Genomic DNA, 25,947 nt, shown 5'->3' with positions numbered 1-25,947 from the left:
ATTTGTTGTCTTTTATTTATATTTGATTAAAATTTGATTGGTAGATATATTTTACACATAAAAAGCATACATTCATTTCTCAAAGCTAATAGGGTGTATAAGTTTAATTATGCGCCCTTTTAGCTTTAGGAATTTTTTTATTTTAGGACTTAAAGCTAAAAAAGCCTTAAAAATTTTTTCTGAGCAATTTACTAAAGTGCTTTATTATTATTATTTTTTTTAGGCTTACCTTAAGCCTAAAAATAAAAAAAAATGCTTTATTATATTTTATGAAACAGTTTTTTTTTAATTGAAAAATTAATATTTTTATTTTTTTATTTGATTTTTAATGAATTTTAAAAAATGTGTAGTACATGGAAAGAACAAGATGACACTGGATATCATCCCAGATTATACTGAATAAAAAAAAATTCACATAGTAGCTAGTATAATCCAGATTACAATGAGTATAATCCAGATATCATCCAGTATAATCCAGATATCACCCAGTATAATCTGGATTATTCTAGCCACTATCTGAAAATTTTTTTCACTACAGATATCACTGAGTATAATCTAGGATGATATCCAGTGTCATCTTGTTCTTTTCGTGTAGCTCAAAAAAATTTTATTTATGTTAATTTCATACCTAGAAAATGAGTAACTAAACGATTGCTCTCGTTTTATTCATTTTTGTAATCATTTAACTTTGTTTACTAGACTATTTTCTTTAACTTATCTTGTGAAACTATTTGCCAACATTTTGTATTGAAATTAAAATTTTTTATGCATTCTTTTAATTTTAGGCAGTTTTTTTCTGAAAACTAAAATATTTCACATGCATTGAAATATTCCTTTTTAGCTTTAGGATGCCCAAATTTTTTCACAGATCGCAAGCAATATCTTATTTATCAATTGGATTAAAAAATATTTCAGTCTAAGAAATGCAATTTCCTGAGCTTTGGAAGCAATTTTCTAAATCGAGAAGTCTAGTACTTCTTGATAAAGAGATTTTTTATCTTAAGAATATTTTTCAATAAAAATGTTATTTAATTAACTCTAATTTTTTGGTACTGTTAATTAAAAATACTATTTTTTGTATTAAATTAAGAAAAAGATCTTTTTAGTTCAAAAAAGAATCGGCTGTACAATTTCAAAACACAGTAACTGAAAATTTTGAAATTTTTAAGAATTTTTCTTACTAAAAAAAAGTTTGTGCGCCAAATTGATAAAAAATTTAATTTATGAATAAAAAATACTTAAATATAAATATTAAAAAAAAATTACTCAAAATTAAGGTCTAAAAGTTGTATGAAATGCAGCAATACTAAAAAAAATCAGGTATAAAAATTTTGCAGTTACTGTGTTTTAAAATTGGGCAGCCGGAATGTTTGAAGACTATAATGCTCTTAATTTAATTAAAAGTAATCTTATCATCTGTGTACATTACGATTTTGGTTCCGTGACTTGTAATCAGGTCCAGGAAGTTCGCGTTTGAACGTCAGTGAAAATACTGGCCCTATTTACAATCGTTGGATAAAATATCGGCCACTTTTAGACCCGACCCCATTTGATTTCGCTGAAAAATTTTTGTTTTTTATCTCGCTAAAGGAATTTATTAAAATTTTTTCAAATTTTTGTACCCAATCAAAAAAAAAGTTACGAATTATAAAAAAAAAAATTTTCTTTAACACTTTATGGAATTCAATAAATTTGTTCTTTTTAAATCTTGCTATCTTATTTCTTCATTTATTTATCAAACAAATATCTAAAAACTGTAGAAGCAACAAATTTTTTTTATTAAAATAAAATATCAAAGATTTTAACAAACGTTTTGATTTTAAACCTACTTTAAAAATTCGATTGTCATATCAATGAAAAATCTAATATAATAATTATATTTATTCACTTCTAAAAAAATACATTAATGCTTTAAGCTATAAGGTAATAAAAATCTTTAAAAAAAACATTGTTTTACAGACCAATATAAACCCTAGAAATAAAACAATATATATGGTCATTTTTATAGATATAAAAATAATGTGTCCTTTAAATTAAAAATTACAATACGTATAATAGTCTTGAAAATATAATTTCAATCGTGTCGTCACAAACTGTACTATTAAGAATGACACTGAAGTTAAGAGACATCTGATAATTTTTAAAATTGTTTTAACAAACAAATTATAGCAGGAAAATTTTATTTTAAAATTTCATCTTTAGAAGCTTTGAAAAATTGTAAATGACATTTTTATAAATAAATTTTCTATGCCTAGTTCATTTTTCAAGAAAAATAAAAAAAATTGTCGTGTCTGCTAACTTCAGCCTCATTATTAAGATAATATAATTCAGTAAATTTCTTCTATAAGGAATTTTGTAGCAAAAATATAAATATTTTTATTTTCTGTTGTCATTAGACATGACCGAGTCATACGAAGGTGGAACTGTAAAAATAAATTAATTATCAATTATTTTATTATGTATACTTCAACTTTAAATAGAGTTATTTCAACTTACGCTGCTCTGGAAGATATTGAAACGGTGACGTTGGATTAGATGGTACAAATTCAACATTTCGTGGAGGCTGAAAACCTGGAGCTGAGGGGTATTGGAAGGGATGGGCATTAGGATACGGGGCGTTATTTGGTGGATATAGATCTGGACCAGGTTGAGTTGGATAAGGAGCACCTGGTGGAGGATATCGACCTGAACCCAATTGAGTTGGATAAGGAGCGCCTGGAGGAGGATATTGACTTGAACCAGAGTGAGTTGGGTAGGGCGCACCTGGCGTAGGAAACTGAGGATACGGTGGATTTTTTTCGCTTTGTGGTACACTTGGAACAGGCATTGGAATAAGTGGAATTGGAGCAGTTGATACAGGAACATATGCTGAAGGGTAATCCACAGGTGCAGATGATGAAGCAATTGGTAGTGGATATTGACTAGGAACCGGGTGATGAACTTGATGAGCCATTGCTGGAGGTCTTGTTCCAATCAGAATGTCATAGAATTTTTCCGTTTTACAGTGCCTACATTGATTTCATCCAATTAATAAAAATAAATATTAGTAAATATAATTATTATTCTAAACATATTTGTAAATGTGAAAAATTATCAGAGAATTGATATCCTAAAGCTAAAAAAGCGTATCTCAAGACATGTGTCCTTTTAGCTTTTAGAAAAGTAGTGCCTAAAGCTAAAAGGGTGCATAAAAAAATTTAATTTTTAATATAAAAGTTGATAAATAGTTTCACAAGACAAGTTAGATACAAAAAACATTCTAGTATACAAAATTAAATTATTATAAAAAGGAAGAAAACGAGAGCAATTGTTTAGTTTCGCAATTACTCAGTTTCTGGGTATGAAATTAACATGAATACAATTTTTTGTCCTATCATACTATTTTTCAATTCATAAAGAATAAAATAATTTAAAAAAAAATTATAATTTTTTTTGTCATTTTTTTTTTAGGCTTACGATAAACATTTTAGTAAATTGCTAAATGGAAAAAAATTCTAAAGGCCCTTTTAGCTTCAGGTCACAAAATTTTCAAATTCCTACAGCTAATAGGGAGCATAATTAAATTCATACGCCCTTGTAGCTTTGGGAAATGAATATTTGATTTTTATGCGTAGAATATGTCTATCAATTGATAAGTGATAAAAAAATTTAGTATGTGCCCTATTGACTTTACAAAACAAAAACAGCACATGAATTGGTATGCAGCCTTTTAGACACGCAAAATATCAACTACGAATGTAATATGACCTCGATTCCCTGATATTGTTTTAAAAAATTAAGTATATATATTGTGATTACTTACAATCCAGAAACGTGTACTTCAACATGGATTTGATAACTGATATCTATAAGACTACAATATTGAAGCTTTGAAAGTGGAACGGTAGGTACTTGTAGTCCAACAAGTACTTCACTTTTTTTAAGAAAAGGTCCTCTTCGTTTACTTTGCTGGACAACGCAGATTTTAGGTTTTGTTTTCTTATCTGGGGATCGTGCGTGAAATTCTAATTTCTTAAATAAATTATTCAATTAGTAAAAGAAACAAAAAATCACGATTTTATAAATAAATAATATTTACTTGTTCTAGTTTCAGTTCAATCTCTTCAACTTCAACAGAATCCGATCGGTTGTTAATATGAACAGTCGTATGAATAGGTTCACCACAAGCGTAACCAGTGGTCGGCAATTCAAAAGTAAAAATCATATTACCTCTGCTAATACACGGTAAAATGCAACAATAATTCTCTTTTGTCTCATCATGAATACCAGCCTGAAAAGTTTCATTAAAAAATGTAAGCGAATAATCATAACTAGTAACCTTGCAGTCACTATGTGATTGCCGTGACTTGTGAACTATATATAAATAAAATTTTGCTTTATTAAATAATGAATTTTGTTAAATTTCACTGTACTTTCATAACTATGGACATTTTTAAAGATATCGCGTTACAGATGCCATAAGGGCGTACCAAAAAATTTTTTTCGGGAATCGATGTAGTTATGCCTAAAACGGACAGAAATGCAAAAAAAAAAATGCAGGATACCTACCGGGAGCCATATGTACGTACCAAAAATTTTTTTTTTCGGAGAAACAACTTGTTTTTACTCAAAACTCGTAGAAATGACAAAAAAAATTTTTTTTCAAATTAAAAATTTTTTGGTACGCCCTTATGGCACCCGGGATGACCACTGGGGGGCCATAAGGGCGTACAAAAAAAAATTTTTTTTGGGAAACAACGTATTTTTACTTCAAATGCATAGAAATAATGAAAAATTTTTTTAATTAAATAAAGAAATTATCACAAATTTCTAATTCCAAAAAATTTTGATCAAAATTAATTTCAAATTTAAAAAAAAAATTTTTTTTTCATAATTTTTATGCATTTAAAATAAAAATACGCTGTTTCCCGAAAAAAAATTTTTTTTGTACACCCTTATGGCCCCCAGTAGGTATCGCGGGTGCCACAAGGGCGTACCAAAATTTTTTTTTGTATTTCTGCCCGTTTCAGGCATAACTACGTCGATTTCCGGAAAAAATTTTTTTATACGGCCTTATGCCTCTTCAAGGGTATTTTTTTCGGAATACGCCCTTATGGCATCAGTAACGCGATATAAGTTCATCCCAATGTTACACTCATCAAGAGCTTTCATTTGAGTACCCACATGAATTTTGACATATTTTTCAAATATACATATATATAAATATATGAAAAATTGATGTGGGTACTCAAAAGAAAGATTTTGATGAGTGTAATGTCAGGGTGAGCTTATATCTTTAAAAATGTCAATAGTTCACAAGATACAAGGTCATTTTTTAATTATGTATCTAAATTAGAACATTTTCGAATGCAACCTAAATACTTATCGTCATAAATTGACTCTAGGTGAAAATGATATGAAACCTTGAATAAGCATAAATTCAAATCAAAACCTTTGCAATGACACTAAATTTTACTTAAAAAATCGATTTTATCATATGACTATCCTGGACAAAAAATTTTTCTTATTCTCTTAATAATTTAGATAATATAAGCATGATAATAATATTAATTATTAAATTACCATAGAATATGATTGTGGATTCAACTCAAAAGGTGTTTCGACAGTAAAAATCTTAGTAGTTTCATGATCGAATTTCCATGGTCGATCTATTATTGCTTTCATCGAGTACTTAACAGAACCGACTCCATGCTCAAAACTGCTAGGGATGTTTCGGGGAAGAGCGTAACTAAATGGGTAGGAGTGATGTCCAGCCAACATTTCAATAGTGTCACCACCTGATTAAGAAATTAATTTAAACTAAATTTATCAGTATTTTAAATATTAAAAATTGTAAAGTATTAAAAAAAATACTACCTGTACTTCCAAAAAGACATACATCATTACGAAAATATTCTTCTTCTCCTCTGTAGTCAAGAATTCTGGAACTGCTTCCATTGCCATTTGATTTCTTCCAATGAACTGAACATCTTCCTTTGAATCTTAGTTTCAGGGCTGAAAAATTATTGTTCTCAAAAAAATTAAAAAATCATGAAAGCACCAGACATCTGACATTCTCTTCCTTGAAAATTCATCTAAAGAATTAAGAATTTTAGATATCTACTGTTTAAGTACAACGGATATATTCTAACAGCAAAAATTCATGCGTGAATAATCTTATAAGAATTTTACTCGACTTTTTATGATTGTTTGAGATAAAAAAATGGTTTTATAATTGATTACTAACATATTACTCATTGTATAGTCTACTTAAAATTGGTATATACATATAGTTCCGTGTAAAAAAAATCGTCTTAAAATTGTCGTTTGTTTAAGATCTTAAAATGTGACACAAACCAAGACTATTCTAAGACTTTTTTAAGACGCCAGAAAAAAAAAAATTCCGAGACCAGATTTTTGAAATTTGGTTTTCGAATTTGTTATGAAAATTAATTTTTAGACGATTTTACGACTTTCTAACTTTCTTTTCTTTTTTTAAATTGAATTTGAAATTGTTGAAAACTTATTATCGGACAATTTTAAGACTTTTTTAAGACGCTCTGTTTTAATGTTCTGGGGCTTTATCGCTGTTAGCTCATCTTAAAATAGTCACGAAAAATTAAAAAAAATTTTTTTGACTATTCTGAGATTTTTTAAGACGATTTTATGATTTTTTAAGACTATTTTAAGATTTTTATAAAACTATTTTAAGATTTTTATAAACCTAATTTAAGATTTTTTCTATTGAGTCTTTAAATAGTTATAAAATAATCTAAAAATCATCTTGATCATCATCTATACTATGCGTGATAATACTACGTGTTGAGACAATTTACATGCTGTGGTTGGTATGAAAAATTTTTAAGTACTCAACTGACCTTATTTGATTAAAAAAATTAGTGTCAGTCCTTGAAACAGTATAAACAATTAATTATTTAGTGAAAACTTATTAGTAACAATAAGTAAATAATTACTATCCACTCGTTATTTTTATTTAAAATTTTCCCGCCAGAATATTCAAAAATAGTTTTAACAATTCACTACTTTTATTGACAGGAATAAATTTTAGTTTTACCTTGAAAAATATCATTCTTAGCTGTCAAAATCAAGAGAAAGTCTAGTATATATATTCATAATTGATCTGTACATTTAATAAAAAAAAAAAAAAATGAATATTGGACTCAGTACTTGATCATTATTAATACATAAAACAATAGATAAAACTTATAACCTCGAATTATTTATAGAACTATTTTATTGCACATTATTAAAACTGACATATTAGGGATAAGTAAAACCAACAATGTTTATAGATATCAAAATACATGAACATTACCTCGTAATTTTTTTGTTTTAGTGAGATAAATCACAACCTGGCCGGTTATTATTGCACCTGCTCCGTAGGTTGCAGTTGGATTATCTAATTTTATTTCAAATGTTCTCAATGCTGATGACATCTTGCTAAGTATTGTTTGACAGAATTAAATCACAAAACTAACTCATAACTTTTTAAGTTGGAGAGAGAGCAGTCAAAACGAGATAAGGTCAACTTATCAACTGATCAACAAATGTATGTGCGCGTCAAGAACAAGAGAGAAAGCCAAATGGACAAATGAATACTACTACTGCTTATTCTGAAGACATAACATCGCACGATTAGTTTACACACTCGTTTTTTTTTCTTTGTATGTAGCAAGCATAAAAACTATAGTGTATGTGTGAAAGTAGTGTGTTTCATAATTTAGCACGGGGTATTATGCTGAATGAACACATACAGAAAAAAATTGATTATCTAAAATTATTTGGCCTTGAGCATGTCAATAACTCTTTTGTATACATTCTCTTTTTTTAATTTTTGTGATTCATTGAAAATTTTTGACGCTCTGAGCATCATTAAAAAAATGATACTGAAATTAACAGAAGTCGGTTGATTTTTTGGAAGTATATCATAACTAAATTATTAGGAAAAAATTTTAATGAAAAAATTTCGCGGCTAAAAATTAAAAAAATTATTAATGCAAATTTTTGAAAAAGCTTTTTTTTACCATAATTGATTTGTTATAAAAATTCTAAAAATGATTGGATGTTTAATTATTTCAGTATAATTAAAAAAGCTAAGTTTTATTAAACAATATAATACTGAAGTTAAAAATTTTTTTAACAAATTAATTAAAATAAAAAAATGCTTCTAAAAATTTTCACTTGTAATTTTTGTTAATTTTCACATATGAAACTTTTTAATTAAATTTTTTTTTTCAATAATTTAATTGCTATAAAATTGCAAAACAATTTTTAATATCTGTCAACTTCAGTGTTATTAAACAATTACTAAAAATATAAGTTCCGTTTAAACAATTTTAAACTCTGAAAAATAATTTTACATTATTTCTATTCTCTAGATACTAGTGATAGATAAACTCAAAATTAATCTGAATTTAATTAACTGAATTTAATACAGTAGTAAAAAAATAATTATATTATTGTATTTAATGTAATTTCTTTAGACAATATATTTTAGAATATTTTTTAAAATACAGTTGGATCTCATTGTAAGACTACTCTATGGAACTTTTATTTTTAATTTTTATTAAAATTTGTTTAAAACACTTCCCTTAATTAGCTTTCTACTAAGTAACAGTTGATTTCTCATAAAAGTTTAAGAAAAGTTATTAATATAGCTATTTTACATTTCCGAATCAATCTCATAATGAAGTTCGACTGTATTTAGGTCATTTCATGTTAATTTAGCGACGTTTTATCGGTGACCCACTTCGATTTTTTAAAATACTATTATAGATGCAAAAAGAAATATCTATGTTAATTTTTAGCTCTTTATCTTAACACGTATCAAAGTTGTATATTTCTATATAAATATTCTTGAAATACTCGCAACTTCTACAATAAAAAAAATTTTTTTTAGGAACCGACGTATTTTTATATGAAACGTGCAGAAATGCAAAAAAATATTTTTCTTGGAATTAAAAATTTTTTTGGACTTGAAAAAAATAAAAGAATTTTTATTATACGCCCTTATAGCATCCCAGGTGAGTCCCGGAAGCCATAAGGGCGGATGAACTTTTTTTCCCCTCCGGGTGTAAAGCGTCAACTTTAGCCCCGCTGCGCTAAACAAAGTTTCCGCTTTACACCTTCGTCAGGGAAAAAAATAGTATACACTCCTCGGGAAGTAAATAAGAAAGCCTCAGATCACATGTTTGTTGACCTCGGCTTCGCCTCGGCCAACAATTACATGTGATCTGAGACATTTCTTACTTTACTTCCCTCGGTGTGTAATATACTATTTTGTTAGCATTTCTCTACATTTCGAACAAAACTACGTCAATTCCCAAAAAAAATTGTTTTTATACGCCCTTATGGCTTTTCACTGGGACCTCTTTCCGGTATACGCCCTTATGGCATCTGGAATGCGACATACTCTACATTTTATTATGGTCTTGGGGAAGGTGAAGGGGAAGGGAAAGGGAATAAAAAGAAATGTGGTTAAAAAATATTCAGAAGTTAAAAAAAAAAAAGTGTATTAAAAATGTAACCTTTAATTGCCGTATGTAGTTGCCATTTTTTCAAATAACATTGAAAATATAGGCGAATTGGATTTATTCATAGTTTTAAAGTCTTCAGTCTCGATTATCCTTTTTGCATTAGTGATTATAAATTCGGTAACAAATTTAACTAATTGTTGAGCATTATGACGATCAGCCAAAATCAAAATTCGAATAGCATTTTCAAAATTTATAGATTTGATTATTGATTCTTCACAAATTCCTTTCAATGCTTGAATTTGATATTTGTCTGCAGCTTCTAATAACTGTTCTGCATAACTATCAATATTACTAATTTCATCACAGTAGATATATACTCTAGCATTTTTTCAATTATTTCTGGCCTGATATCAGTTATAGTTACTTCATTTTTTTTACTTTCAATCGTTTCGTGGACAAACATTGCCGCTAGTACTGGGCTTCTTGCTATTAAAATGCCTTTATGAGCATTGAATTTTTCATTTTGGACGATTAAAGAGACATCACTTCCAATTTTATTAGAATAAAGTGTCTTGTAGTCTTGAATCATTGAAGATTTTGTCCTTGGAAGGACATCAGTAGAAAAACTTTTATACTCGCTATATACGGTGAGATCAAGGCACAATGTCAAAGTGTTGCCCGGTAAATATTGATTTTTATTATCCAACAATTCTTTTTCTTCAATAAATGCGCTATATCCCCAATCAGGATCACTTCCCAAAATTTTATCGGCATCATAAATATTTTTTCTTTCTTTTTTATCAGTCAATATGGAAAGAAAATATGTTACCCGTATTTCTTTATCTTTATTATTTGTTGCTAAGAATACTGACACATATCTTTTATTTTCTGACTTTGAATTATTTAAACGTAGTTTTAAAAACCACGAGTCTTCAACTTCTGAGGAGCCTGTCGAGGATTTAGGTGACTCAAGATAGGTAATTTCGTCGTTGAATCTCGCAGATTTAATTAATGATGTCATTTCATTAATTTCCCACTCATAAACTATGTTGAATTTGTTAACTCTAGAAAAACTTTTCATCATTTTGATTGAAGAAATCCGTTAAACTGTAATTAAATATATAAAAACTTATTTTAATACCAATTGATATTGAATCACAGTATTTAATGACACTGAAGTTGAGAGACATCTGATAATTTTTAGAATTTTTTTAACAAACAAAAATCAAGAAAATTTTATTTAAAAATTTCATCTTTAGAAGCTCTGAAAAATTATAAATGACATTTTTATAAATAATTTTTCAAGACAAATTAAAAAATTGTCGTGTCTGATAACTTCAGCCTCATAGTATTTAATATGTTCAAATATTAATTAATACAATACTAACCCTTTCGGTTTCAACTTTTAATGATGTGTCGATCGTAATTTGTTATTTTGTTGGTTTTATCATTAATAAAATGATGATACCACCTAGCAGTTTGACTTTTTATGCTTGCGACTGGACAATGAATTAGTTAAGAAAAAAAATTAAATTCAAATGCTTATAATTCTTTCTTAATGAGCGACAATTGTCAATATGTAAAGATTCAGATGTTGAAAATTACATGCCATGGTATCTCGGTTTGACTAAAAAATATAAACATTTTTTTTCAATTTTATCAATAGTTGACTAGATATCATGATACTGAATTTATCATAAATCTAACAATTTTTTAGATTTTTATAATAATTACATTATAATGAAAAAAAATTTAGCCAAAAAATTCCATATGTAGAAATGTTAAATAATTATAAGTGCGAATAAAAAAAAAAAATTTTTAAATATGACTGTTAAGATTCAACATAAACATAAGATGTAAAGATTTCAGAGGGATATAGATCAATAAATAAAATGCTACTGCATCTTAGGTCGTAACGTTTCGCTGTATTTTCTCAGCTTCTTCAGGCTCTCTAAATTCGGTTGACTTGTTTACGTCATGACAACAATTGAATGTTATTCAGTAAGTCAGAAAATTATTGACTTGGTGTATTATATTTATTGTTAATTTGGTGTGAGTCTTTTTATTTAAAGTTTTTGTATATCGTAACGAGTAACGATATCATGATTTTAAATATACATATGTCGATATGCGAGGCATTAGTTGGTCTGACATGAATGCTAAGCGAATTTAGAGAGCCTGAAGAAGCTGAGAAAATACAACGAAACGTTGCATGAAAATCAAGTTAGCCGACATTTGAAAATTTTTAGAAATTTTTTGTTGAAAAAATTTCAATTAAACATTAAAAAAAATGCACATGTAAAAAACTTGAAAAACTTTAAGTGCAATTTTTTAAAAATGTCTTTTTAGTTGTAATTTAATTAAAAAAAAAAAAAAATCAAAAATTTTTAGACGTCTGCTAACTTCAGTGTCATAACGTTGCGACCTAAGATGCAGTAGCATTCTATTCATTGATTTATATCTCTCAAAAATTTTTAAAGGTCTGCTGATTTCAGTATCGTAAATTTCTGTTCTTTACTCACTTTAAAATTTGAAAATAATAATAATAATAATCTATCAATTTATCATATTAAAAAGTAATAAAATACGAGAAATAAATAAAAAAAATTACAACATACCATTATAATTTTTAAAAAAATATTTTATGATTAATTTCCATAATTTTAAATATCGATCACCCTGTGTTGTTGTTGTTATTGTTGTTCATAACCTCAAAATTGAATACACTCTAAAAGTTTCAAGCCTAATTTTCAAATCTCTCCATATAAAACTCCTATCGCAATGATGGGACACTATCCGAAAATTAATACAGGAAAGAACAGTAGATAATAAAGAAACTTGTAGTAAAACAGACATCCGGTAAGTTTGACATTCTTCATAAATGGAAAAATTTCTGGAATGCCCCAATGACCATGATAATTTCAATTTTTTAATTTTTTATTTGTTAATTAATGTTTTAATGACTTTTTTTAAATGAAAAATTAATTAACGTCTACTAAATTCACAATCATTTATTTTTTATCATATAAATTTATATTTTAGATTATTATTTAAGAATTTCATGATATCTTCTTTGAATTGTTTTATAAATAATTCATAGATTCAAGAACTGTGTTTGAAAAAAAATTAAATACATTTTTTAAGCAAAATATATCTGCAACTAAATAAAATGGTTACAAACTTCTTCATCAGTAATTTCAACCTTCAACAACAATTTCACTTTAAATTCCACGTAAATACATATAGACCTTTAAATTAGATTAATCTTAGAACACTACCAAAACTTGAACAGTTCTTTCTCTTTCATCTCTCTGTTGAGCAAGTTCATTGACTGATTATTAACTGTCGGTGTTTTTTAAGTATACAAAATTTATGGAATAAAAAAGTAAATTAATTTGATAAACTTATTCTACTAAAATAAAGAAAATAATAAATAAATTATGACACTGAAGTTGATAGACATTAAAAATTTTTTTAGAATTTTATAGCAATTAAATTACTATTCAAAAAAATTATTTAAAAAGTTCCACATGTGAAAATCAATAAAAATTACAAGAGAAAATTTTGAGAAGCTTTTTTATATTGTAATTGATTTGTTAAAAAAATTTTTAAAATTGACAGCTGATAGCTAACTTCAGTATGATAATAAATTTCATTAAATGTATAAAACCTATTTTATTTTATTATTAACGTACATAAATATAAACACTGTTTTCTTACAAAATGAAACAAATAATTAGAACCATACATCGAGTACTATAACAATGTAAAAAATTGAAAAAAAAATTACTTTCAATGAACAAAAAAAAAATTCAATTGTTTGAATTTCACAATAATTAATTCAAGTAAATTATTTTTCTATAAAAACAGATAAGAACATACAAAATAATGAAAAAAATTCATTAATAAATTCAGTTGATGAAATTAATGATACAAGAGAATAAAATTTGTTAACATCAATCTCTAATTACCGGAATTAGGATCAATGTTTAAACTTATTCGCAATGATTAATTGTCTCAAGTTATCATTAGACAAATAATAAAATATTTCAGTAACGCAATTATACGGCAAACCAGAAAATATCCTCGTAAGATACTTGTCTATAGTTAACAGAATTTTTTTTCGTTCCATTCCGTCGTTGAATCGTTTTTTTAATAAATCATAATAAATAGGATAGTGATGATCGCATACATGTGCTCGGAAATTCTCTACAATGCTATTATCTTGTAAATAAACTGATAATTTTTGCGTGTTCATGATAAGAATATCATTGTAAAATAATTTCCGAGTGTCAACGACTTTCATTTCCTTCAGTCTGTCGATTTCATTCATACAAACAGTAGAAAAATCATTAATTTGCATCCATCCATCAATTAATTTTAAATTAATTTCATTAACATATAAATTAGCACATTTTAATTTAATCACATATTCTTTCAAAATCAGCATTATCTTCATACTATTGACATCATAAGGATGTTGAATAACGTAAAGCGGCGTCTGTTTACGAAAATTAGTTATATTGATGTCAGCGCCGTACATTAAAAGTAATTCGACAATACTTGGATTTTTATTACCAACAGCAATATGAAGTACTGTTTCGCCGCTAAGTCGATATTGACAATTAATACAAGCGCCGTTATCAAGTAGACACTTTATTGCCTTTTCGTTATTATTCTCGACTGCATACAATAATGGAGTGATACCTTTATAATTTGGCGCATTGACATCAACATTATGATGAATCAGTAGCTCAATAATTTTACTATTTCCTTTTATTGCCGCCAATCCCAGTAGAGTATCACCATACTCATTTAGATAGTTAGTGTTTGCATTGTGCATTAAAAGCTCTTCAAGAACAAATGGATTTTGATGCAAGACAGCATAATCCAAAACTGTATCATTTTTTTTTGTCCTGGCATTAACATTGCCGCCTTTGCTAATAAGAAAATTTACTATCTTTCTTCTAGACATACGATTGTCAAGCGATTCCTCTGATCCACAGTGCATTAAATCGATAACATGCAGAACAGTTCGACCAATTTCATCAGCAATATTGACATCAATGACAAACTGTAGAATTAATTCAATGACTTGGATGTTCGATTTTTTTACCACACTGAATAACAATTCCCGCTTTGATTCAAAATTGAGGGTGGTATGTTCTAATGTTACTTTAATGATATCCAATGCACCACTTTCGATAGCGTAGCACATTGGAGTGAACCCAAATGAATCCTTAATGTCAGCAATGGCATTGTTATTCAACAGTAATTTCACCATTTCACATTGTTTATTTCTGACAGCGATATGCAAAAATGTACTGCTTTGGTATAATAATGACGAATTATCAATTTGATTCACATCAAAACCAGCTTGAAGGAAATCATAAACAATCCTTGTCAATCCTTTTTCAACTGATATCTGTACTAGTTCAAATTTATCAGGGTCATTAACATCAATTTTGAATCCATAGTCAAGAAGAGCCTCAACAATCATTTGAGATTCTTCATTGAAAGACTGAACAGCATTTTTTAAAGAAATTATGTTCTTTTCATTAGTAATATCGGGATGAAATTTAAGAATTTTCTCGACAACTTTAAAATCTCCAAACTCTACTGCTTGTAATAGAAGAGTTTTATTATTATCAAATAATGTGTCAGGATGAGAACCATAGTTCAAAAGTAGCTCGACTATTTTTTCATTGCCTTTTGTGATTGCTATGTGGATAGGCAACATTTTTTCAAAAGAAAAAATATTTACATCAGCCTTCATTTCCAATAACAATTTCACTACATCATAACAACCAAACATAGTAGCAAAATGTAGAGCGGTGTTCCCCTCATCAGTCGATGGCATATTCAAATAATTAACATCAAACTCTTGATTGTTTAAAAGTATCTTAACGCACTCTACGTTATTTGAACAAGCAGCAATATGAAGCGGAGTAAGTCCTTTTGTAGTCAAAGCATGGATACTTGCTCCTTTATTTAAAAGTAAATTTAATATTTTTTCATTGCTAAGATCTGCTGCTACGTGTAAAGCTGTGCAGTTATTTTCATTGCGATATATACAGCCCAACTGTAAATCAGCACCATGGTCTAAAAGACACTCAACCACACTTTCATGATTATTTTGTATTGCAACGTGAAGAGGTGTTTTTAAATTAATCCCTTGAACGTAGATTCTAGCTCCTGCTTTTATGAAATAGATAACAAGGTCTTTATTGCCACTAGCAGCAGCTAAGTGCAATGGCGTATCTACTCCCAAAATTTCTTCTGTTACAAAAGATTTTAATTGACCTTGATACTTTTCGTGATTTAAAAAATAATCAACAATTTCTAATCTTCCTTTTTTTACAGCCAAACACATCGGAGTCAATCCGTCTTGATCTTTCGCATTTAAATCACCTCCTTTCTCGATTAATAACTCAATTACTTCTATTTTAGAATACTCAAATGCAACGTGAAGTGGTGATTTTTTATATCTACCTTTTGCAGTTACTTTCGCACCCTTATCTAGAAGTAAGGTTATCAAATCAATGCCGCCGATATGAATTGCCAAGTGAAGAGGTGTATCTGTCGTATTCTTGCTTTTCCGATTCACTGAAATATTGTTCTCCAATAGATCCTCGACTATTTCTAATTGAGAATCTTTTATTGCATCTAGCAGTAATGTATAGCCGTCTGCCCAAACACTCAAGTCTGCTAAGTCATCTTCTTGTTGAAGTAAAGTTCTGACTCTTGATATATCGCCCAATTCCACTGCTATTGACAAATTGAGCCACGCTGCATTTGTTGTCATGATGCACAAATTAACCTGTAAGTTTGAGGTGTCATGAGAATAATTATTTTATTTAATAATAAATATTTTGGTAAGAATTATTATTACTTATAGATAAATGTTTTAAAAAATACTTACTGTTACTTTCAATTTAATTTGATAGTTTGTTATATAAAAATTTATATCGATTTGATTTAAATCAATAATATAGTTTATGTACAAAAATTCGTTTAACGTGAAATTGAATTTCAAAATACACTTTATAAATAATTTTTAGACATTTGATTGTTAATAAAAATAATAGTATTTTAAAAATTTTAATTTAATGAGTTAATGAGAAAAATAACGTATTTAAATAAAGAGATCGCATAACATGAGTAATGCCTACTTGCAAGCAGTGTGGCCAGATCGTGCGATTTTTTTATCCCCACTTTGTACCGCTTTCAATATAGTCAGATGAGAGTGTCCGACAAAGTGGGGGTAAGAAAAGAGCATGATCTGATCACACTGCTTGCAATGTGGCGGTCCTGCCGCCTCGGTCACGCCACTAACGGCCAGAAGTCCTACTAGACCAACCAAAGCGCCAGTCATCGGAGCGGGAAACCCTCGCACTCCTATGACTAAACAGTCACGCTACACTCAAATTCTCCCGCCTTTTCATACGCCATAGCTGTGGCGTGATTTGGTATTATTATTATTATGGATCTCGATTGTGACCTAACTAATATAGAGTTAGACACTAAGTACTTTTCTATGTAAAGAATAAGTGAATAAATATCATTAAATCAATTAATCTTGCAAATAATATCATTATTATTATAATATATAGTGTAGTACATAATAACAACTACAGCAAGTCGAAAGTAATGCCATCTACAATGCAAAAAATTGGTCCGATTTACAATTACAAGTGAAAATATATACAATACGAATGAAAATGAAGTTAGCTGACATTTCAAATTTTTTATTGAAGAAATTTTAATTGAACAATAAAAAAAAATTTCACATGGAAAAAACTTGAAAAACTACAAGTGCAATTTTTTAAAAATATTTTTTTAGCTGTAATTTAATAAAAAAAAAAACTTGAGAGGTGTCAAGGGACACCCGGATGTAACGAAGTTTACAATAGCTTACTATAGCAAAAAGTGTCGTTACAACTTTTCGTGAAAATTTTTTCCGTCTAGCCCCATTTCGCAACGCGCCATAAGAAACTTCGTTCCAAAAAAAAAATCAAAAATTTTTAAACGTCTGCTAACTTCAGTGTCATAAATATGATCGGTGTAATGTATTTATTAATTAATAAGTAATTAAATATTATGGAAATTAATGTATGAGAATTAATTTAGCAAATATTTACTAATTTTTAGAATTTTTTAACAAATAAATTATGGCAAGAATAAATGAGAGAAAAAAATTGACCTGAAGAATTTTTAAAAAATTATAAATGCAACTTTTTCAAAATAGTTTTTAGAAGGGATTTATTTGTTAAATAAAATTAAAAAATTATGAAATAGCTGCTAACTTTAATGCAATTTTTTTAAAATAATTTTTTGGAACAAATCTTTGTGTTAAATAAAATAACAAAATTGTTAAGCCACAATTTTTTTAATATTTTTTTTATAATGGATTTGTAATAAAAAGAAAAAAAATTGTAGATTTCAGCTGCCTTAAATATCTTGCACTATTACTTACATTGAAAATAAAAAATAAAAATCAATGAATGAAAATGCATAAAATAGAACTTTAGATATAATGAACTAATAATCCGATTAAAAAACTTGAAATTATGTTAAAGCGCTTGATTATTAAAAAAAATTTTTTTAACGATCGAAATAAATAATTTTTGCCCAATAATTAATTTCTAATAAATAAACGCATTGAAATATTTTTAAGAGGAGTCATCGATTTATCTATTTCTTGATTATTGACAAATCATCTATAGATTATATTTCTAATATTGTTTCTTGTAGACAAACTTCAAATAAATATGTATTAATTAAAAAACTCTAACTAGAAATAATTGTAAAAAATTACATCTTTGTTAATCGCTTAATTTTCAGAATGCAATTTGTTTTTAATCAGATTAATCAGATTTATTATTAATAAATAACTTTTTGTAAAAATAAACAAAATTATGTTATTAAACTTTATTAATAAATCAAACTTAAAATACTTATATTTTATAATGTGTATTGCAGAAATTGCCAAATTTTTGACAAGTTGTTATAAAATGTAGATCTAAGTAAAACATTTGTAAATATAATGAAATAATAGTAATTATTTATGTAACAGATATATTTGAGAGCTGTACAAATAATTAAAGATTAATTTGTTCATTAATATCGCAAGATAATATTGTACATTAAAAAGGTATACAATGTTTTGTTGTTTGTATACAATGGTTTATTGTACTTCAATGTTAGTCTAATCATAGATAAGTAAATTACGTGTCATCCAAATGTACAATATTATTACCAGAAAATTGAATTTAAAGATTTTTATAAAAGATTAATTCATAAAAAATAATGCAAAATTGAAAAATAATTAATTTGTATTAACAATGTCTTATATATTAATCAAAAAGTTTTTTAAACAGTAAATCTATTGAAATATTTTTCTAAATTTCTAAAAACTCATGGATCAAAAATCTCGTAATTTGATTTTTGTCAGTTGACACGTTATTGCTTATCAACATCCAATTAATATTTGTACTATTGCAATTGCCATAGAAACATAAATTTAAATTACATAAAGTCTTTCAGGATTCCATTTTAATACACGGGTCTTCGTTATCTTCGACATCGGTATCGACATCTGATTCAACTTCGGTTTTAATTTTTACACGTTCTCGCAAAAGAACCGCAATCTCTCCATGAACGTTCACCCCATTATTAATATGAATACGTTTTTCAGCGCATTGAAGAGGAGTTTCATTTAAATTATTTAAAATATTGACAAGCGCACCGTACTTTAGTAAAATCTGAACAATTTCCTTATAACCTTCATCAACTGCAATGTGTAAAGCAGTACGGCCATCAACATCCTTGACATCTAGGTCAGCTCCTGATCTTGATAAAATCTCCACAATATCTGCATGTCCATTTTCAGTAGCTGTGTGCAGGGGAGTAAAGTTACCTTCCTCAGTGCAATTTTTGTCTGCGTGATTTTGCAGTAAGACATTGAGAACTTTGGAGTATCCTGTCAATGCAGCAAAATGTAAAGTTGTTTCGCCTTCCGGTGTTTTCGCATTTACATCTGCGCCATGATACAAAATTAATGCCGCTATTTCTGCTTTTTTTTCATCATCTTCTGGACTTGGATCTGTACACCCTCCATTTTCATTTATAACAGTATAATGTAACGCCGTTCGTCCATAAACATCAATTGCATCCACATTTGCATCATGCTGTTCGATCAGTGTTTTAATAACATTTATAGATCCTTTTCTGACCGCTTCATTGAGCACTTCTGCATTAAATGCTACGTCAAGTTGTAAATGTACAAGCAATAATGCCGTCAGCTGTCCACTGTCATTATCAATAGCAATTGATAATGGTGATTTTCCATATTCATCTTTAGCCTGAATATTAGCACCGTATTTTATCAACCGCTCAACGATTTTTTCCTGTTTATTTATAACAGCTTTGTGCAATAAAGTGAACCCGGTGCTAGTGACTAAATTGCTTATTTTGTTTATTGCAATAGTATACTTAAGGAAGTTGTCACACATTGACCAACAATTTTTATCTGCTGCAATATAAATTAAGTGGAATACCATTCGGTCAAGAATTTCCTTAAATGTGTAGCCAAGTTTTATTTTTAATTTTTTCTTTGATTTTGCATCAGAATTCTCATCGGCAGTTGAATAAATTGAATAGCCATTACTGTAGTCAACACAGTGCTTTACAATATGATCAACAATTTTCTCCCACCCTTTTTCAACTGCTAAATCAAGAATTGTCTTTCTTACACTACCTTGGATGAAAATATTCGATCCACGGTCAAGCAGTTTTATGATAATGTTTTGGAATCCTTTACTTATAGCAAAATCAAGCGCTGATTGATTTTTTTTTGTCAGAGCATTTACATTTGTACGGCTGTCATTCAGTAGAATTTGAATCATACCTTCGTTGCCTAAATCACAAGCAAAATGTAACGGTGCATACCCGCCGTAATCTTCCGAGTCACAGTCAACATTGGGATCAGCACCATAAGTCAATAACATTTCGGCAATTGCTTCATTATTTTTATGAACAGCAATATGAAGAGGTGTCCATCCATTTGTTTCTCTTACGTCTGTTTTAGCTCCTCTTGAAACAAGTAACTCAGCAATGTCTTTTCTACCACTATCAACAGCAAGATGCAGTGGTGTGTCAACTTCTCCGTATTGAACGTTGTGCAAAAAGTTTGGAAAAGCTCCATTTGCTAACAAGAGATCAACAATTTCATAATTTCCTTTTTCAGCTGCTATGCAAAGCGGACTCAAACCCAAGTCATCTCTGGTATTGATAAATGCCTTGCGTTCAAGCAGCAATTTAATCATCGGTATATCTTGTTTTTCAACAGCATGATGAAGTGGAGCCCTGCCATCTCCATTTTTAGCAACAATACATGCTCCTCTATCCAATAGTAAGTTTACAACTTCTAAATCACCATTGATAACAGCAAAGTGGAGCGGAGTATTTGATAATTTTTTACTTTTGCTTTCAACTTTTGCCTCCTTTTCTAAAAGCAACTTAGCAACTTCAGGATGATTGTACTGCAAAGAATCTCGGAGCAATATGTAGCCATCACAGCAAGTTGGAATATTGTTAAGACCATAAGATTCTATTAAGTCCTTAACTCGTCTGACATTTCCTTTATGTACGGCATTAACCAGCATACGCCATTTGGGATCTTTTGATGACATCATTTTTGTATGGTTTAATTTAATTTCTTTAACCTACAATTAGATTGATAGATAAATAATTAAACAAAATTAATAAAATTCAAAAAATTTTTGTAATTGTTTTTTATTGAAAAAATTGTAACAAAAAAAAATTAAAATAAAAAATTTCATGGCATTAAAGTTAGCTGTCACTATTATAATTTTTTAATTTTTTTTAATAAATAAATTTGCTCCGAAAAATTGCATTTTTTACTTTTTGAATTTTCTAAATGTCAATTTTTGTTCTCATTTTTTTTGCCATAATTTATTTGTTAAAAAGATTTTTTAAATTAATTATTATCTGCTAAATTGATTCTCATAAAATTTCACATGTAAAAGATTTGAAAAATTTTTCGTGCAATTTTTTTTAGTATTTTTTTATTTGTAATTTAATTGGTGAAAAAAAAAAAAAAAACCAAAAATTTTTGAGCGTCAGGTAAAAAAGTCCTGATAAATCTACGCCATGTGAATATAAGGTCTTTACATCAGGACTTTTTTACGCATGACTAGACATGTCCAAAAAAAAATACATGAATTTATTTACTTACTTTATATGTGAAGTATTTAAAATCAAAACAATTACAATTTATGTAAATGTGATTGTTGGCTATAATGATAGCACAGTACTAAATTAATCTATGTTTACTTCTACATAGTTTGCTTTGAAACTTTGTAACTTAAATAAAATTACATTGGTAATAGAAAATTAATATATTTTACTTTGCTATTGTATTTTTACCATAAACTAATTTTAGAATTCGCACGTGGGTATGGTTTACATGAATTTGCGTCGATTAATTATACACGCTCTAAATACTAACCACTTAATGCATAGTTACGCAGTACGCACTGCTCCAAGTTACATATTCAGGCAGAGTTGCGTGTATGTATACTTATTTTGTAGGTGTAGGTGCAGTGCTCATTCTCTTTTTAAGATGTTTAGCTGCGTCTCAATTTTTCCATTAGTTACATACATATTAACAAGATAAAAAAAGATCATCTGTCATTTTTTAGAGAGGGAGCACTGTGTGGGTGAGAGTGGTGTGCTGACATCTGTGAAGAAAAATAATTTGGCTTGTTAAAAATGTGCGCTGCGGTAGGGAGAAGATAGATCAAATTGTTACAGAGAGAGACAGCTAAACAAAAAGTAAAATTATGAAAATCAATAACTTAATTTTTACCTGGACCAATAAAAATTGATATTGATAAATGTATTTAGCTGGAGAATATAAAAGGCCTAGTTCTAAAATGGCTTCATAGTTTACTTAGTAAAATAGGTTAAGAAGAAAAAAACAATTTTTTTGAAAAAAAGTTTTAAATCACTTATTCTTGAGAAAGTATCTAAAAACTGTATGATATTAAAGTTAGCTGTCACTTGACAATTTTTTAATTTTTTTTAACAAATAAATTTGCTTCAAAAAATTATTTTTAAAAAATTGCATTTGTAGTTTTTTTAAATTTCTAAATGTCAATTTTTTTTTGCCATAATTTATTTGTTACAAAAATTCTTAAAATTATCAATTATCTGCTAAGTTAATGACATTAAAGTTAGCTGTAACTTGACATTTTTTAAATTTTCTTTAACAAAAAAATTTGTTCTAAAAAATTATTTTAAAAAATTGCATTTTTAATTTATTAAAATTTCTAGAAGTCCATTTTTTTAATAATTTTTTTTTTTTGCTATGATTTATTTGTTAAAAAAAATTATAACAATTGTAAAGTGACAGCTAAATTTAATGTCATGGGAAGTTGATTTTCATAATACTGAAGTAAGCGGTCAGCTGTCAATTAAAAAAATTTTTCTAACAAATTAATTATAATAAAAACATGCTTCTAAAAATTTTCACTTGTAATTTTTATTAATTTTCACATGTGAAACTTTTTAATAAAATTTTTTTTATGATAATTTCATAACTAAAAAATTCTAAAAAAACATTCTCATGTGTTGATTTAATTATTTAACACACTAGAATGTTAAATTCTACACACTAGAGTGTAATATTTTATACACAAATTTTAACACTTTACACAATGACGAAAAATTTTTTATAGTGTGTTGAGTAAAATATAATATTGAAAGTAACAAACATCTCATAATTTTATAATTCTGAATCTAGATGACGCTGAAATTAACAGACACTTAACTATTTTCAAAAAATTGCATCTGTAATTTTTTACGATACTTTAGTTAGCTGAAAGCTGGCAATTTTTTTAATTCTTATAACACATCACTTACAATACTGAAACTCTTAAAAATTTTCTTTAATTTTTACATGTGGAATTTTTTTATTAAATTTTTTTCATAATTTGGGTATTTGCATGATTTTGATATTCATAAACTTTTGATATTTTTACATTCTATATAATTTTTTTAAATTTTTGGAAAAAAAATTTTTCGATTTTGTTCTTAAAAATTTAAATAATTTAATAAATAAAAAAAAGCAGATATTTAAATGAATAAGTAGCTCCATCTCGTGTATGTGACGTCTTAGTGCTTATTTCATTTGAAAATTTAAGTGCCAATCTCTTGTAAACACGTGGCAGGTGTAAACAATTGTTGTGTTAATTGTGATTGATTAAAAAAAGATCTGGTTGTGTTGTTTATAATAAAATAAAATTATTTAATTACTCGAAATGTCGTCAAAAATGAGTTTTATTGGTGTATAGTTCCAACGTGTAGAAATACTGGTAAATCGACACCAGAAAAAATTTTTATAAATGTTTCATTAAATTCTGTTAAACGGAAAAATCAGGATCCACTTTTCGCCGAGGCATTTTTATTAATTCGTTGATAATCACAAACTACACTGTTGAACTGATGCTTCTCAAAAGTCTTAGTATAACAACATTGACATGTTCATAACCTCCAAACACATTCATTTTAAATTAAAAAAACATTTCACAAAAATTTATTTCACTTTTAATTATTTTCAACAAAATCTAGCATTAAAAATAGAATGTATAAAACTTAAAATTGAAAAAAACTTAACTTTAAGTTTTTAGCAATGTAAAATATTATACATGACTTAAATGCTCATTCAAATATACGCGCTACAAACAGCACAATGACGTCACACCAATCACATCACGTTTTACATCACGTGACTTTTATGTAATTTAGGATCACTTTTATTTATTAAATTATTTAAATTTTTAAGAACAAAATCGAAAAATTTTTCTTCCAAAAATTTAAAAAAATTATATAGAATGTAAAAATATCAAAAGTTTATGAATATCAAAATCATGCAAATACCCAATTTAATTGTTATAAAATTTCCAATGTCTGTCAACTTTAGTGTTTGTATTCGTGAGTGTTACTGCTTAAAATCTGTAATAATTGAAAGTATAATGTTATCAAAAAATTATTTTAATAAATTTCAATTTTGAATATTTTTTAATGTATTTTTTCGGATCAACTTAACAGTATTATTAACTAATTTTACAAAATTGTACATTATTTTTATAAAATTTTAATTTATAAATTTATAATGATAAAGAGTCTTGAAATATATTTTAAGTTATAAAAAGAGTTTTTATAAGAATAAATAATCATCATCAGAGTAAGCTCGAATTTTTTTTTTAATTATCAATTTATATTACTTTAATTATGCCAATTAAAATTGTTTAACAATAATAATGAAGTGTTTGAAATAAGTTTTTTCCAATAAAATATTTAAGTTTTAGAAACTAAGCCGATTATTAAATGACATATGTATCTTATAAATTATGAAATTCAAATCAGTAGACATCTAACTATGTACTTTTTAGGTTTATTTAAAAATAAAAAAATGATAAATTAAAACATGGTTTTTTTAGAATTTTTATAACTTATTTGTTAAAAAACAAACTCAAAAATTGTAAGATGTCTAGTGATTTCAGTATCACGATAAATTTACTTAACAATAGTTTTAAAAAAGTCATTATAGTTAAAAAATAATAAAATAATTTGTCAAATAGGCTTTATAAATTTCTTATAAAAAATTTATATGTATGCATTAAAGGGAATATCACTGTGGCGATCGAAAAAAACAGGTGATTTTCGGGAATTTTTTCGACAGGAAAAATAAAGAAAATATTGGGGATCGAATTTTTTTTATTTGATTAAGGGTATATTAAAGATTATTACCTTAAATTTTTATTAAAAAATATTTAATTATTACAAAGTTATTAACAATCTCGTAGAGTACTAGAAAAAATTTCCTCCTTTATGGTCGGTTCGATAACTCAAAAACGGATCATCTGAAAATAAAAACCCAAATTGCTTTTTAATCAGTAAGGATGTAGTTATCATTGCAAGTACGCAATTAAGAAAATTTTTATTTTAAAGATTTCTTTAGCGGGGTTAAGATAAAAGAAAAACAGTAAGAATAGTGAAGAAATTTTCAATCAGTCGCCATTTTTTTTTAAATGAAAATTTTCAAAATTCCGTACGTGCGACGATAACTACATCCTTTGTGATCAAAAAGCAATTTGGGTTTTTATTTTCAGATGATCCGTTTTTGAGTTATCGAATCGACCATGAAAGGGAAAATTTTTTTTAGTGCTCTACGAGATTGTTAATAATTTTGTAATAATTAAATATTTTTTAATAAAAATTTAGGGCAATAATCTTTAATGTACTTTTAATAAAATAAAATAAATCCGATTCCCAAATTCCTTTATTTTCCCTGTCAAAAAAATTCCCGAAAATCACCTCTTTTTTTTTCATCGTCACAGTGATGTTCCCCCTTAAGACGTTTCAACTTAATCTAAAATTTAGG

At 27.3% G+C, this 25,947-nt stretch overlaps 3 protein-coding genes across 4 annotated transcripts; all 3 read right to left on the bottom strand.

The window, feature by feature from the left end:
• Window positions 1-1,890: 1,890 nt before the first annotated feature.
• On the bottom strand, window positions 1,891-7,923 carry LOC141529350 (arrestin domain-containing protein 2-like). 2 transcript variants are annotated; one of them, XM_074245853.1, is made up of 7 exons: window positions 7,316-7,923; window positions 5,857-5,994; window positions 5,563-5,777; window positions 4,079-4,270; window positions 3,803-4,011; window positions 2,497-3,008; window positions 1,891-2,423 (listed from the first exon to the last, which is right to left on the bottom strand). In XM_074245853.1, the coding sequence occupies exons 1-7, from the start codon at window positions 7,434-7,436 to the stop codon at window positions 2,377-2,379; spliced, it is 1,434 nt and encodes a 477-aa protein (XP_074101954.1). In that variant the 5' UTR covers window positions 7,437-7,923; the 3' UTR covers window positions 1,891-2,376. The 2 variants fall into 2 exon arrangements, with proteins under 2 accessions (XP_074101954.1, XP_074101955.1); XM_074245854.1 differs by lacking the exon at window positions 7,316-7,923 and adding an exon at window positions 6,858-6,876 and having other exon boundaries at window positions 1,894-2,423.
• Window positions 7,924-9,514: 1,591 nt separating this feature from the next.
• LOC141529419 (speckle-type POZ protein-like) lies at window positions 9,515-12,231 on the bottom strand. Its single transcript, XM_074245925.1, is given in 4 exon segments — window positions 9,515-9,850; window positions 9,853-10,583; window positions 10,865-11,103; window positions 12,095-12,231. Coding segments are annotated over 2 exon segments (1,029 nt in total). The 5' UTR covers window positions 10,561-10,583; window positions 10,865-11,103; window positions 12,095-12,231; the 3' UTR covers window positions 9,515-9,529.
• Window positions 12,232-13,160: 929 nt separating this feature from the next.
• On the bottom strand, window positions 13,161-22,002 carry LOC141529501 (uncharacterized). Its single transcript, XM_074246047.1, has 4 exons — window positions 21,736-22,002; window positions 19,022-21,202; window positions 16,399-16,530; window positions 13,161-16,296 (listed from the first exon to the last, which is right to left on the bottom strand). The coding sequence occupies exons 2-4, from the start codon at window positions 21,170-21,172 to the stop codon at window positions 13,459-13,461; spliced, it is 5,121 nt and encodes a 1,706-aa protein (XP_074102148.1). The 5' UTR covers window positions 21,173-21,202; window positions 21,736-22,002; the 3' UTR covers window positions 13,161-13,458.
• Between the last annotated feature and the right edge of the window lie 3,945 nt (window positions 22,003-25,947).

Source organism: Cotesia typhae, unplaced genomic scaffold (genome assembly GCF_013202065.1).
Source record: "Cotesia typhae breed Kobodo isofemale line unplaced genomic scaffold, CoteBio_Ctyphae contig_48, whole genome shotgun sequence".
Lineage (NCBI taxonomy): Eukaryota > Metazoa > Arthropoda > Insecta > Hymenoptera > Braconidae > Cotesia > Cotesia typhae.
The sequence above is the reverse complement of the archived record's forward strand: the minus strand, read 5'-3'. Positions and strand labels throughout refer to the sequence as shown.